The 15474-nt window shown below is 38.8% G+C and overlaps 1 protein-coding gene and 1 non-coding gene across 13 annotated transcripts in view; both read right to left on the bottom strand.

Annotated features, from left to right (window-relative positions):
• Positions 1 to 15474, bottom strand: part of TCF4 (transcription factor 4) — a 435364-nt gene that overhangs the window by 37326 nt on the left and 382564 nt on the right. For 8 of the 12 annotated variants that reach the window (XM_038743885.1, XM_038743886.1, XM_038743884.1 and 5 more), the window contains 3 exons: positions 10828 to 10895; positions 9632 to 9710; positions 3003 to 3079 (listed from right to left, as the gene is read on the bottom strand). In XM_038743885.1, coding sequence (XP_038599813.1) covers positions 3003 to 3079; positions 9632 to 9710; positions 10828 to 10895 — 224 coding nt within the window. The remainder of the gene's footprint in view (positions 1 to 3002; positions 3080 to 9631; positions 9711 to 10827; positions 10896 to 15474) is intronic. The other 4 variants (XM_038743887.1, XM_038743889.1, XM_038743896.1 and 1 more) reach the window with 1 other exon arrangement.
• On the bottom strand, positions 12821 to 12958 carry LOC119926035. Its single transcript, XR_005449953.1, has one exon. It is a non-coding gene; the product is annotated as a small nucleolar RNA SNORA7 (small nucleolar RNA).

The raw sequence follows: 15474 nt of genomic DNA, 5'->3' as shown, positions 1-15474 counted from the left end.
TCAATTACCATTTTCCAGATGAAGTAACTGAGGCCCAGAGAAGTGAAGTGATTTGCCCAAGGTCACACAGCAAACAAGTGGCAGGGTCTGGATTAGAACCCACTACCTTCTGACTCACAGGCCTGTGCTCTATCCACTATGTCACGCTACTAGTAACTCTCCTCTCTTTCTGTCTCTGTTTAGCTTTCTCCCCTATTCCCTCCCAGCTCGCTGTTTGTTTGTCTTGCCAAGTTCTCAGTGTCTCCATTCTCAGTTGTTCTGTTATGTTCACACTTCAGTTAAGGTTCTTTCACTTCCCCTTGCTACTATTTTGTAAGGTTTTCTTTCTTTCCACTTTGCCCTTCCGTTTCCCTGCTGCCAGCAGAGGTTAAGTGGGATGTTGGATTCTTCATCAGGGATAGACATTTGCCAACAGGTACAGAATCTGCACAATGGCTGTGTCCGCACAGGTAAAATAAAGTGGAAAGTAGAGACAACTATTTTTTACAATTCAGAAGATCAACTATGAAAATAAGGAGATATACAAATCACCAGTTGCAGTTTTTTTCAGCCATTCTCCAATTCAGAAAAAAAGGAGGAAACATACAAATCTTAAGTTGCAGTTTGTTAGTCATTCCTAAGATTTTTCTTTTCAGATCTTTTCAATAGTACAATTGAATATTAATGTCAGTTTTCTGTTTGTTTTTTTCCAGAGCTGTGTTTCTTTTTTTCATTCATTCAATCATATTTATTGAGGGCTTACTGTGTGCAAAACACTGTACTAAGCTAATGCAAAGTTTATCTGGCTTTAAACATTTCCTTTCCTTCACCTCCTCTAACTTCCTTTTAAGTATTTTGACTGACTTAGTATATCATTATATAATGGCATATCTATTTAGCATTGGCAATAACAGATAAATCAAATATATCTTGGGTCTTAGTTCAAGTTGCCTTTCTGCTTAACAGGATGTAAATGATGATACTTTGAAAATCAAGTGGTTTCAAGTGTACAAACGTAAGTTCATTATGGGCAGGAAATCTATCTTCTAATTCTGTTATACTGTACTTTACCAAATGCTTAGAATAGTGTTCTGGACATAGTAAGAGCTCAATAAATACTATTAATGTATTGGCTTGGAGAGGAAAAAGCTTATAGTAGGGCATTCAAATAGGTGCTCTGTAAACTTGTTCAATCCTTAACACTTGTGCAAGCTTACAAGTGAGGAACTTCTTCCTTACCTTTATCATTTTTTCCCCGTGAATTACAAAGCTAATTACAGTTTTCAGTCTTTGGATCTTAATCGGGTTAAATATGATATATTTCAATGGGAATCTTTCTTGCTAATGGCTTGGGGAAAGACACATGTTTGACCAATGGAGTCCTTGTCTATTTACCTCAGCATGTTCCAGCATCAAATCTACAATTAGCTTTACTGCCCATTTGAAATGATTTTCTATCAGTGTCATTTAATCTTTCAAGTGCTGAGTATCCTGCATATGTATTAAAATATAGTAAGGAAAGGGACCCTGGCATAGCAGACATGGGGCAATGCCAACTTCCTTTTCATAAAGACTTCCAAATTCAGAAGTTTTGAGGCCCAATGGATTGAGCACCTGTCTGGGAGTCAGAAGGACCTGGGTTCTAATCCTGCCTCAGCCACATACCTGCTGAGTGACCTTGGGCAAGTCATTTCACTTCTCAGTGCCTCAGTTACCTCATCTGTAAAATACATATTGAGATTGTGAGATCCAACTGGGACCTGATTAGCTTGACTCCAGTACAGTGCCTGGCACATAGTAAGCACTTAAATACCACTGAAGAAAAAAAAGTTTGTCTTGCCGATTAAGAAATGTGGACACTGGCAACTATTTCTTTCTTGCCACATTTCCAGATCCGTGTAAATATATTTATTTCATTCTAAACAAATGAGGTTGTACAAGTGTGTGGGTGATGTGCATGTCCCAAGAAGAGCTGAATCCTGACTGACTCAAGAGTCTAGAGATTAGTACGTTGGCAGGTCCTTACTAGTTCTTATCTGCCATCATTGCTTATCTGTCAATATTACTCTATCTGTTAAGAGATGTTGACTGGATGCAACAGCCATGCTAGTAATTTTTCCATTCCCAACCCCAGAAATAATTTGTTGACCCTTTTTGCTTTTGCTGTTTTGTGATCACTCTACTCTTGCCTGTTGTGATAAGTCAGGGGGTTATTAAGCTTGTGCTTTCCGCCCTCAGTATTCCCAAGGATGGCAGCAGGGAAAGGCCCAGGATTTAGGGATGGATGGAAAAAAACAAAATTGTAGAAAGCAAGCATACCTGGGCAAATCCAACTAATATTCTTCTTGTTCTCGAACTCCTCCCCAACTCCCCACACTCTCCAGCCCAGATGTAGATTCAGGTTATAAACAGATGCTTATGCTTGAAATTGCCTCTTAATGAGAAACACAGAACCATGCATGAAGGCCACTGAGTAGTAAACCCTGAAAATCCTCCATATTAATTCTTTAGTCTCTTTTCTCCTCCCTTGACGTGGGAAGGACAAAGACAGTAAGCATTTAAAGAACAGTATTTAAATCTATTTTTGTATATTCCCTGATATGTTGGATCATTGTGAAGTAGAATGTTACTTTATGCAAGCTTATTGGACCATCCTCTGTGAGATCATCTATAACAGGGTGTCAGACACTGAATAATTTTAATTATTTATTATCTCTCGTAAATGTTTATTTTTTCTGTACTAGAAACTGAAGGCTTGTTTCAGTGAGCTTTATTTATTGTCTAGGTTAATTTATGACGTATTGTCTGAACTGAGGTGAACCAGAAAACAAAGGAACCTATTCTGAATTTCAGGTGGAAATCTCAGATAACCCAATTTTATTTCTGGCGATCAAAATCCACGTCTACATTCAGGGACATAACAATTACCAGTTAAATAGAAAATTCAAGGCAAAGAGTTGGTGCAAAAGAAGAAAAGAAAAGGTAAATTACTTAAGAAGAGGAAGTTAACAGATGAAACATACCAAAGAGTGTAAGGGTCCTTCATAATTGGGAGATGATGACGCCTGCCCTCCATTTCTAGACCAAACAGCTGTGCCTGCTAACAGTAAAACAGGAATTACCACTAGAACTGCACAAACTAAATATCCCACAAACCTTTTTATCAGTTTTGTAGACATGTAAACATTGATTGCCAGTTAAGACGATAGTACAGATGTATGGAGACCTTCCAAAACATACATGGATGAAGGAAAAAAAAAACATTTTTATAGCAAAAAGGAAAAAAAAAACATTTTTATAGCAAAACACATAGATTCTGGCCACAAAATTCCCCTTGGCTTCCTTTTAACACAGAGGATTTCATTGATTCGGCAACTAAAACTCTGAAGGGTTTCTGAAGCAGAAAACATCTCAGTGCTAAAAAGAGAAGCAGTACTTCAAAAATGCTTACGCAAAGCCAGTTCATACTAACTAGGCCATTATTCATACAGTTAAGTAAGCATATCCCGGGCTTGTCCAACAATCATTCAGTTATAATGCATATATCTGGCTCCAGAAGGTTTGAAAGGAACAATATCATCTAATGATGGTACTGTAAAAATCAATCACCTCACCCTTAAATTTGATATACTTTATTTCTTGGAATTGTATAGTCACTAGCTGTAAAGTCTGCTTATCCTTGAAGACTATTTGTTTGGAGTCACCACACTTGAATAACTGATTAAAAGCCAAAAAAATACTATTTCCACATAAGCCAAATGTCTAACTTCATTTTGCTATATTTTAAAGCAATAAATAAAGGGCTTCGGTAATGATCAGCATCATATTTACTAACCAGGATTTCCACTTGAAAAGCAAAATAGATGAAGGGATTTGAGGTCTACATTAAAGTACTTTTCTTGGCAGGATTTCATTAGATGATGATACATTTATTTGGGTGTGTAAACAGAAATGAACTACTCACTATACCTCCAAAGTAAAGCAGACAGTGCAGCAACTAGGTTTCGAGGAACTGGTTCTAACTAAATTGAAAATTTCTGCTTTAAGCATGCACTGATTTCAATCTTATAGCTTCCCTTGGCCAGAAAATATTTACAGTCACGGTCTTTTGTCCTCATCCTCTATCTGGCCTGGAACTCCTTTCTCCTTTATACAGGAAACCACCAATTTCCCCACCTTCAAAACCTTATTAAAATCACATCTCTCCCAAGATCACCTGATGAGGTGATTTCCCTTATTCGCCATTCACCCATCCATCCATCATGCAATCAATTATATTTACGGAGTGCTTACTGTTGTACAGAGCAATGTACTAAATGCCTTGGAGAGTACCATACAACAAAGTTGGCAAACATGTTCCTTGCTCACAATGCATTTCCCAAGTGCTTAGTACAGTACTCTGCACACAGTAAGCGCTCAATAAATATGATTGAATGAATGAATGATGTAACAACTCTCCCACTGGCGTCACCTATGTACTTGGATCTTTACACCTTAAGCACTTGATATTCATCCCACCCTAATCTTCACCGTACTTTGTAAATATTCTTACACTCCCCCATGTCCCCTCTTTGCAATTTATTTTAATGTTTCTCTCTCCCTCCAGACTGTAAGCTCCTTGTGGGCAGGGATCACGTCTAGCAAGTCCCAAGTACTTAGCATGTTACTCTGTACGCAGTAAGCTCTCAATAAATACCCCTGATTGATTTGATTGATTGATCAATCACTTGAAAAGGATCATTGACTTGATATTAATTTATCATTTGTGGGAAAGCTACAGTCCCTTTGTAGCACATTCAGACTGAGTCCAATTTTGCTCCCTGCAATGAACTGGACATCTCAGGTCACTGGCGAGGCAGGCATCTATGCTGACGATAGTGGGGAAGAGCATGATAATCTGCAACCGTAGAAAGGAACCCCAGAATGATAAGCAACACCTCTCAAAGGCATACTCTTGAGTGAGGGCACCTGATCCTGGCAATCCGCAATCTATGACTTTTGACCCGTTCTTTAACACACTTGAAAGATTTGGCCCTGAGATAAATGAAGTAGATAAATACATATAGAAAACACCAGCAAACTCATTCTCCATCAGAGGTAGGCATTAATGTCTGCTTGCAGTACAGAGTAAGGGAGATTTGGGGAAAGACATTGGTTTTCCTTCCAATACCATCATTATTATGGTCTTAAGGGAGTGTTCTAGGTGGCTAGTCATCCAGTTTTATGCCAGACAGTCTGTTTTTCAGTATTTAGCACCGGACATCTTTAAGTCCAGTTAAAAAACACACAAAACTTTTAAACACCAAGTCCAACACTGGAAGCAGCATGGCCAGTGGAAAGACCACAAAATCCAGAGGACCTGAGCTCTTATCTCAGCTCTGCCAGTGACCGGTGACCTTGGGCAAGTCACTTAACGTCTCTGTGTCTCAGTTACCCCATCTTTAAAATGTGGATTAAATCCTATTCCCTCCTACTTAGACTGTGAGCCCCGTGTGGGGCAAGGACTGTGTCCAACCGGATTAACTTGTATCTATTCCAGCTCTTCGAAAAGTGCTTGGCACAAAGTAAGTGCTGAACAAGTACAAATAAAAAAAGAAAAAATAAAGAAAAGTCTCCTTCCACCAAGTGTTTCATAATGGCTCATAAGTGGCACCTGTGTTTGGAGGGACTTGGGAGAGAGTCATAAAGACTCTGGAGCAAGTGGAGAGTCAAGGATCATCTCCCCTACCACCACGTTTCCCACCAGAGAAATGCTCTGGGTTTATACACAAAATGTTGTGTATATCATCATTGCTTCATGCTGCATGTCCAGAATAGTACATGGGACACAATGTGCATCTCCATTTCTGTGATCTCCCTAGCTCCAATCCCTTTGGGAATTCAGGGTGTTTTAAGGGCTCATAAACCAATCTTTGAATCAATTAACGGTATACACTGAATGCATACTATGGGCAGAACACTGTACTAAGCACTGGTGAAAGCACAATATAATAGAGTTGGTAGAAGTGATCCCTGCTTGCATGGAGCTAATAGTCTACAGAGGGAGAGAAACATTGAAATGCACTGCAGATAGAGGAAATAGAAAATAAGGATATTTTAATAAGTCCTTTGGGCAGGGGCAAGGAGCAAAGTGGTTAAGGGGTTCACAGCAAAATGCAAGTCAATAGTAAAGAAACGGTAGATAAGGAAATGAGGATTTAGTCTAGAAAGGCCATTTAGAGAAGGTATGATTTTAGGAGGGTTTTGAAGGTAGGGAGAGTGGTGGTGTGTCAGATATGAAGGCTGATGGAGTTTCAGGCTCAAGGGAGGATATGGGCAAGGGACTGGCGATGAGATACACAAGATCAAGGTATAGAGAGCAGGTTGGCATTAGAGCAGTGAATAATAATAACTGTGGTATTTGTTAAGTCCTCACTATGTGCCAAGCACTGTTCTAAGAACTGGGGTAGATTCAGGGTAATCAGGTTGTCCCATGCGGAGCTCACAGTCTTAATCCCCATTTTATAGATGAAGTAACTGAAGCTCAGAGAAGCTAAGTGACTTGCCCAAAGTCACACAGTAAACAAGTGGTGGAGTCGGGATTAGAACCCATGTCTTCTGACTCCCAAGCCCATGGTCTTTCCACTATGCCACGCTGCTTCTCTGAAGCATGCCTAATGGTTGTAGTAGGAAATCAGTGAGGTTAGCTAGGAGGGAATGAGTTGATTAAGTGCCCTGAAGCCAATGTAGAGCTTCTGTTTGCTGTGGAAACAAAGTGGTAGTTGTTGGGAGGAAATGTGGCCTGGGAAAGGAATGATGGACTCTCCCAACAGGAATGATGGATGACCCTTGGTCCAAAGCTTCAAAACTGAGAACCTTCTCTGAGGAATTGGTTATAGTGCTGGTGAGCTATTCAGTGCCACTAGCACTGCCTCGCCCTTGCCAGCTGTCTCCCTTGGGGCAAAGACTGCAATGAACACATAGGCTGGCAGAAGTGCAGCACACGGCACCATGCACGTCTGGTTTTTGTCTATGTTAGTCCACTGTAGGCAGATCCAGGACTAGAACTGAAGTCTCCTGCTTCCCAGGGCAGTATTGTTTCCACTGGAATAATAACAGGGCTCTATATAAATAAAAATACAAATAATACTCATTTGTGAATGATAACGCATTGGTTATAATTTTTCTGGGGAGATGGTGTACTTATTATCCACCTGAGTCCTTCCTATAAATATGGTGGCTTAAAGAATCTATTAATGCTTGAAACTTCACTATTCAATACTTGGTTTATCTACCTTTCAAAAGTAATCCAGACATCAGTGGATTCTGAAAGCATCTGATTATGGGTTCAGATGATCTTATCCTAAGGTGTGCAGCAAAGCATGCTAAAGCACAGGAATCAGTTATTGTCTGACTTTTTAGTCCAGTTGATATCTTGACAGTATGAAATAGTGCACACCAATTTAACTCAGTTCTTAGAAGACTGCTATCACAGAGCTTCTTTAGTGGGACAGTGACATTTTGAAATATCTGAGATGTTTGGAACATCAGAGTAATCTAGGAAAATTTCTAATTAGCCTCCATACCTGCTCAACAATCCCCCCCTTCTTGATCTACTTTCTTTTGGTTTTCATTAAGCACATTCCAATCCACTCTTCTGAAACCTTGAAGCCCCTTTCACATGATAATAAACCACATTTCTTCCTGGGACATAATCTCACTGTAAGATACGCTTTCTGCCAGATGCTTACTTCAACTGAACCATTTTCTTCTCTAACCTAACAGCATAATTACTGATCCAAATCTCCCGATCAGAGATTTGTAATATTATTATTAATATTGTAATAATTATTGCACATCTCTGTTCAAATTTATGTTGATTAGACATGTGTCTGCTTGTTTTTCCGATTAGATTAGACCTTTGAACTCAGGATAACCTTTACTATGAGGTGCTCAATAAACTATTGAAAAACCTGCCACACATTCAGGCTTTGAGAGTATTTGAATCACAATGTCCTGTAGCTACAACAGGTGTTTTGGATGACATCACAGTCTCATCTTTACATGGTAGGATACTCAGGGGTCCCAGGCTAGGGTGACTCACAGCTCCAGAACCCTCGCAGGGCTGCATAATTCAGGATTCCAACTGATATTCCCCAAGACTCTGGGTGGAAGGCCTCAACAGTTGGTGTGTGAAGAAAGAATTCTAAAGATCTGATGTTCTGTTCTTCGTTATAGCCCCCTGCTCCATCTCCAGGAATGATCCGGAATATACCCATGCAGACTCATGCCTTTCAGTGAGACAGATATCTCTTGATACCTTGAGATGTGCACAATCCTACTGCAGTTCTGAGATGTTATCAAGTTGCCATTGGCCTTCGCAGTTTAGAAAAGCATCGAATAGCAGCTAAGTACCAATCTGTCAAGGAGCCATACCACAGAGAAACTTGACTAAAGGCTGATACAGCATTTTGTGATTTTGGCTTACTATGGACTCTGATTCCCATGTTTGTTCAATAAATACTCAGTAAGTATGATAGTAAAGGTTACGAAGGAAAATTTAATCTTTCTGTCTGGTTAAATAAGTCAACTCCCATCCTTAAGAATTAATCCGTATTATTGATTGAACCCTGACTGTGTGCAGAGCACTGTACTAAGTGTTTAGGAGAGTACAACTGAGTTAATGGACACAATTCCTATCCTCAAGGAGCTTACAATCTACTGAGGTGGAAGGAAACATGTTCAATATTCCATGTCCTTATCCATCCTTCTCTTGGTATTCGAATCATTTAACTCTACCTTTAAATGAAAGCTCCTAGGAGACAGGATGGAATTTTTCATTTGTGATGGGGAAGGTGACAATTCTGTGCCACCTGGCCTTAGGTTCAACCTCCTGGAGCCCTTTGCACATCACAGTCTAACTACCTCCTCTACTCAGCCTTGAGCACTCCCTCAGAAGCCAGGGAAGGAATGTGGATTTGGCCTCTGGATCCCTCTACTCCAATGAATGGGAAGATCACCTTGGGACAGCTCTACCATGAAAACTTTGAGGTATCTATAGTGGCAGGATCAGTGGGAAAGGAATGGGACCACAGTGTGGATCCACGGATGTGTCAGCCATGGGATCCTCAAACCCTGCCCACTTCACCTAAGTCCAAGAGTGGACCTGGAGCCTGAGAAGTGCTGAGAAGAGATGGCCATGGGACTGGTGGGTGGGAAGGTAGAGCCACCTTCCTCCTTTACAGGTACTTCCATCTGCTGGCCCTGGAGCAATTGTCTCATTTGCCTCATCTTGCTATGCACAGCTGTTCATCTTCTCACAAGGGATCAATCCAAGTGATCCGTGGACTTTCTAGACATAGTTACCTCTGTTCTCCTTAGCATCCAGAAGGCTGCTAGTTATGTGCTTTTCTGGGAAGGGAGCAGAGGAATATATTTTCTGGACTTACTTCAAAACAATCATTTTAGTATCAACTTCTATTCCCCTTTAGAGCAGCTGATTGCTAGTAGCTGAAACAATTGGGAAATGTCCCTAAAATTGAGTCTTTCTTCCTCTGTGCCTACTAATGGTACAAGCAACACCGGTTTTCTGGGCTACCGATCCAGTTCGGTGAAGAGACGAATCAGTCTCTTTAATGACTATTACTGTGAAATAGAATTGTAAGGCGAGTACCTGAGAGAGATGGTGGAGAGCCAACAGGAGTTGAAGGATTTGATGAAAAGCTGTTATTGGTATGATCTGGAGAATAGATCTTAAAACAAACAAACAAACAAAAATCATCAACCATTCATTTGAAATGAATTAATTGTAGGATATTAACATAGTTAACTTAGAACAAATTAAGGAGTAAACCACAAGACCTGCCATTAACAGGAAGTGTTGATGTGAAAACCTAGCCAGTAAACTTGCCTCGGTTTCAAAGATGTGGTAACTTTGTACCATAGTGACATATAGAGGGTCTCCACCACCACAACTGCTCAAAACCACGATAGACTTCAGTCGTATTTGTGGAACACTTGCGAAATGTTACAGTATTTTAGCAGGGTAGTATTGCTTTTGATGACATGAACCTGTATCCAATGCCCCAATTCAAAATGGTCCACATGCGTATGGATACGAAGACAAACTTCATCTCTTTTACTTAATTATTTTTGAGAACTGTGCTAGATGAAGTTAACAATTTGTCTCAGAGTGACAAATACAAATGGGGATAGTAAAAGAGTAGGGAAACAGATACATGAATGTGTAAAAAGAAATGGCTAGGAATGGTCTACAGACCATCAGACGCGGCCCAAGTGTGGCAGGAACATAGAGGGTTCCCATTTGCTCTTTGTTAAAATCAGTGAAAGGCACTGTCTCTAGTCTCTGTGAAGAACACCACTTGCTTATCAGAGTAATGATTAAGAGGATCTTACTACATCTGTTTGCAATTTTTTTTATTACCATCTAAAATGTTTAGTGTGTTCTATGAGCAAAGGTTTAGCTGATGAAGGGACAAATTACTGCATTCCACAGAGCTCACCAAAACCTGATCTACTCCCCAAATTATTCAATTGAACAGGAGGAAATGAAGACACAAAATTAAAATCTGGAAGATAAAAGGAAATATAAATATATCCTACAGTTTTTTTTTTTTTGGTTCATTTGTCTTAGGCAGAGGAACAGGAAAAACTTTCTGGTCACGGAAGCAGTTTCAAATGTTTCCCCCATGTCATGGTGATCATTACATTTTGCAAAAAAGCTGGTGTGCTCTGGGATCAAAACTATCCTGTTTGCTATTCATTTATGAATTTCCAAATGTCCACTTTTGATTAAAGTTCACCCTTTTAAAATGGTAGATGTGGAGTCCAAAGTCAATATTTCCTTACAGACGCAAGTGCCTTCCCCAGAGCATCTCCAGTCTGTGAGCTGCCTGCTGCCCCACTTCCTCTGTTTGCTGCAAAAACAAAAGACAGAATGTAAAAACAGGCAGTGGCATCTTACAGTTTTCTATTCTGAGTCCACTTACTCATAGTTAAATTGCATTTTAATGCTAATTATATCATATTAATCTTTAATTAGCTTTAATTTGTTTGCTAAGGTAGATGTCAAATATATTCATGCTACAGATTTATAGATAAAAATATACACTTGACATCTTGGATGGAAAAAATGGCCTTTTTGGAACTATTTTGCCAGACTTTTGTTTTTCTTCCAAATTAAGGGGTAATAATTAAGGAAGAATAACATTACGTTCACATCAAAATAATCCATTTTTAACATTTCGGTCTTTGTGATAAAAAATTTCGATGGTTTTCTTAACTCATTCATTATACATAAAATTTAGCTGTATCTTCTACTTATTTGCAACCATGTCCAACAGATTTAAAGGCCAAAACATAAAAATGAAGGGGGAGACAGGCTAGAAGATAAAGAAAGCAAGAAACTTTCTACACATATGCCTTCCACGGCACTGACATGATGGAGCCTTCGGTCTTCTCAAATGTAGTTGATCTCTAATTTCATTGACACATTTATTTCACATTTCTTATAAGATGCTATCTCCACTCCTCATCTGTAAGTTGGCAAAGAACACAGAATTTCTGTCTTGTACATTAAAGGTATCAATCCTTCCTTTGAGGTGTACCATATGTACCTTTGGTAGTTACAGGGATTTTTCACAGTCCTGATAATATGAAAAATAAATAATTTGGCCAGTCTCCTGTTGAGATCCCTTTGGCATTAGGAGATATTTATAATACATGTATGTTGTATTCATTAAAGCCTCAGATGCTAGGATCTCAAAGTACCTTAAAGACATACTAATTAAATAAAACCTCTTAACGGTCTCAGGAGATGGGTGTTATCGCTGTTTGGTGGAAGAGAAGAAAATCTTAAGTCTGTTGATTAAATTCAACAAGGCCTCATTGCACATTTACATAATTAAAAAAACACAGAGATGAATATCTCTTTTCAAGTAGGTCCGCTTATTTTCTAGTCTTGCCCTTGAATTAACGGACCCTACTTGCTCTTGTGAGATTTGCCTACTCACAATGAAGCTCCTCACTCCGCTTAACCCTGCTGTGAAATGGTAATGCTGTTTTCATGTTACATTTGTGAGGGGGGAAAACGGGTTCAAATAGCATTGTATTTAGATAAGATTAAAAATGGTAGCAAAAAAAATCTCCGTGAAGAAAACTTTTGCTAAGCAAGTGCTTCATGATAATTCCAATAACTTACCATGACTTATTTTTTTGTCGGGGGAAGAAGAGAAGGGAATTGTCGGGAGGAAAGATAGTGGATGTCTAGGTACCAGAACTATTTTCAAGAGTTGCCTCCAATCAACTTCACTACATAGCACATTTTTAAAAGGGTATTTCTTGTTGTTGTTTTCCCTAAACTGATCCCAGTATATTATACAAAAACAACATATCAAGCAGTGAAAAAAGTGATTAATGCATGGATGAAAGCTCTGTATGGATTATTAGACAGAAAAATTAGGAATGTTAGATGGTTCATCTGTACCACTGTGGTTGGGTGACCAGGAGGGTAGTTGTCTCACTGTTCTTTCAAACTTTCTTCTGAACTACTTCAGGGGCACTTCAGCCTTTCTTAACTACCTAAACCCTTAAATATTCATAATCCTTACTTATTGTCTTGTCTTATGCTGTCGAGTTGTTTCCAACCCATAACGACCTCATGGACACATGCTTTCCAGAATGCCCCACTCTCCACCTGCAATCGTGCCGGCAGTGAATCCATAGAGTTTTCTTGGTAAAAAATATGGAAGTGGTTTACCACTGCCTCCTTCCACTCAGTAAACTTGAGTCTCCGCCCTCGACTCTCTCCCATGCCGCTGCTGCCCAGCACCGGTGAGTTCTGACTTGTAGCAGATTGCCTTCCACTCGCTAGCCACCGCACAAGCTAGGAATGGAATGGGTATGCCTCTGCTTGACTCTCCCTCTCATAATCGAGACTGGTAAAGTACTGGAAACTCTCCAGGTACTTTTCTGAGAGGGTAAATCCTTCCCTAGAGCACTTCTCATTTTAAGCCCTTATTAGACTGTACTAAGATAAGCCAATCAGGTTGGAAACAGTCCATGTCCCACATGGGACTCACAGTTTTAATCCCATTTTACAGGTGAGGTAACAGAGGCACAGAGAAGTAAGTTAAGGTCACACAGCAGACAAGTGGTAGACCCAGAATAAGAATCCAGGTCCTTCTGTTTCCCAGGCCCACACTCTATCCACTAGGCAACACTGCTTCTCTACTTATGTACATATCTTATATATTCTATGACTTCCTCATGAGTAATTTATGCATCTGCCACTGCTAGAATGCAAATCCCTTGGGGGCAGAGAATACTAAATCTAACCTATTCTCTCAAGTACTTAGTACAGTGCTCTGCACACAGCAGGTGCCCAACAAATGCTATTGATTGACTGAGTAGCGGAGAGAGGGATAAGAGAACATGGAAGTGCAGAAAAGTCAAACAATTCTTCAATATATCAATTGAAGAATATCAATATATCCTTCTTTACCCAGCTGGCTACAAGGGATTCACTGAGATGTGTGTTTTTTTTATAAATTTAATCTTGGAAATGCATGAATTTGTATCTTTGCTTTAATGGTTAGCCTATTTTCAGATGATATCTCAGGTGTTACTGGCAATTACTAAATATTATGAGGACATTTTAGGCCAACATGGATACTTATGCTGAGGTTTCACCTGTATGCACATTTTAAAGGAATTTTTGAATATCTCTCTATTCACAGCATGTCTAAGGATATGCCGATAGCTTGCCTTCTGGCATTATGAAGTCTAGAGAAAAATGCTTTGGCTATTCTGAGAAAGGTAATAAGAATATTTTCTGAATCACACACATATGTAAACAGGTTAATATTGAAACAGGAAATGCCTGAAAATTTAACTAGCATGTCATACTTAAGACAAAAGCCTCTTCTAAAAGAAAATACTGAAACCAAGTATTAAAAATGCAATATCATTCCTATCAAATATTGCTTCCCGACTTGCTTGCTTTTGGGGGAAAATACAATTTCACATTTGAAAATATATAAATATACATAGCAATAGTTCATTTCTGATGTCAGCATAGTTTGGAATGAGATTTCCAAGAAATAGATGTTGTACAATTAACTCTACTAAACCAAACTGGGAAAATTAACATTGGCACCCAAATTGATAACAACAAAATCCCCCAAATACAGAAGGCATTGAATTAATTCCAGGTCAAACCTATTACAAGGCATGCATATATAAATTCAAGAAAGTGAATCAAAATCTCATTATGACTCAATTTTTCTTTTTCTTATTTATTTTTAAAAAAGGGTGACAAGCATTTATTAAGTAGGAATAAGGACAATAAGGGGCTAGATCAGATTGCCTGTAATTACAAAAGGTAAAACTAACAGCTGAGCAAAGACGGTACAAACACAATTTGTTATGGTAACTGCTTACAAGAGAGTAATGTGGCCAAACTGGAAACATTATATAAGGAAAGAACGGCTGAACAGTTGCAGTGAAAGCCTTAAATCTTAAAAGGGTTTTCAAGGTCACGTGATCTTGGCTCTGATATGTTGGTCTTTGAACATTTAGGGTCTCAAAGACACATATCAGACATAGTGGGTGCAATCCTCCAACCTTTTCCTAGTCAGAAGATACTGTTCAAATCTTCTGTTATTCAAACATGTCAAAGTAGTTTCAAATTGCACCCTACCAAATTTTTCCCTTATTTAAAAAATAAAAATAGAATAAGCACCAGTGATTATTTTGAGGAAGAAATTAAGTGAACTATTTAATCTTTTGGCTGCACTTGTTTCTAAAGCATTTCTATACCCTTGCATTCAACAAAAAGTAACTTTAGAATAGTTGTGAAAAGATGCAGTACGTACTTAGTACCATGAAGACAAAAAGGTAATCTGAAAATTGTATACAAATAAATACTAAATTTGATTTTTCCAGGATGCAACACACTTAATAAACAAATTATTCTGTAAGTCTAGACTTCTATTTAAAAAAAAAAAGGAAATACCATTTACTGAACTAAGCTCATGCCTATTTGTTGTCTTACTCAAGTGATTATCTTTTACTTAGGGGCAGTATAAATGCATGCCTTTATATGTCTTTATATCTCTATGCTCTGCACTAACATTAATGTGATGGGTGCATTATTGACTGGATTTGTAATCTTCAAAAAGAGGTTACTAATACTGTCAGCAAGCCTCAGGAGGCTTGGATGAGTGGTACTGCTACTGTCCAGAATATTTTATAAAGAGCCCCTGTCCTAGGTTCTGGACCACACTTTGCTTGGCCTTATCTCTGGGGAAGTACCCCAACCTTAAAAAAAAAAAAAAATCAAACAAGTTACCCTTGCTTACGAACAATCGGATAATTTAAAATCTGAAAAAAAGTTTAGCAAATGTAACTCCATAACTTAAAGCAGTAGACACAATTAAGATATCAAACCAATGAAATCAGTGTTTTATGGTATAAACACCTATACATTCTCAGCTA

This window comes from Tachyglossus aculeatus, chromosome 3, assembly GCF_015852505.1.
Source record: "Tachyglossus aculeatus isolate mTacAcu1 chromosome 3, mTacAcu1.pri, whole genome shotgun sequence".
Taxonomy (NCBI): Eukaryota; Metazoa; Chordata; class Mammalia; order Monotremata; family Tachyglossidae; genus Tachyglossus; species Tachyglossus aculeatus.
The sequence above is the reverse complement of the archived record's forward strand: the minus strand, read 5'-3'. Positions and strand labels throughout refer to the sequence as shown.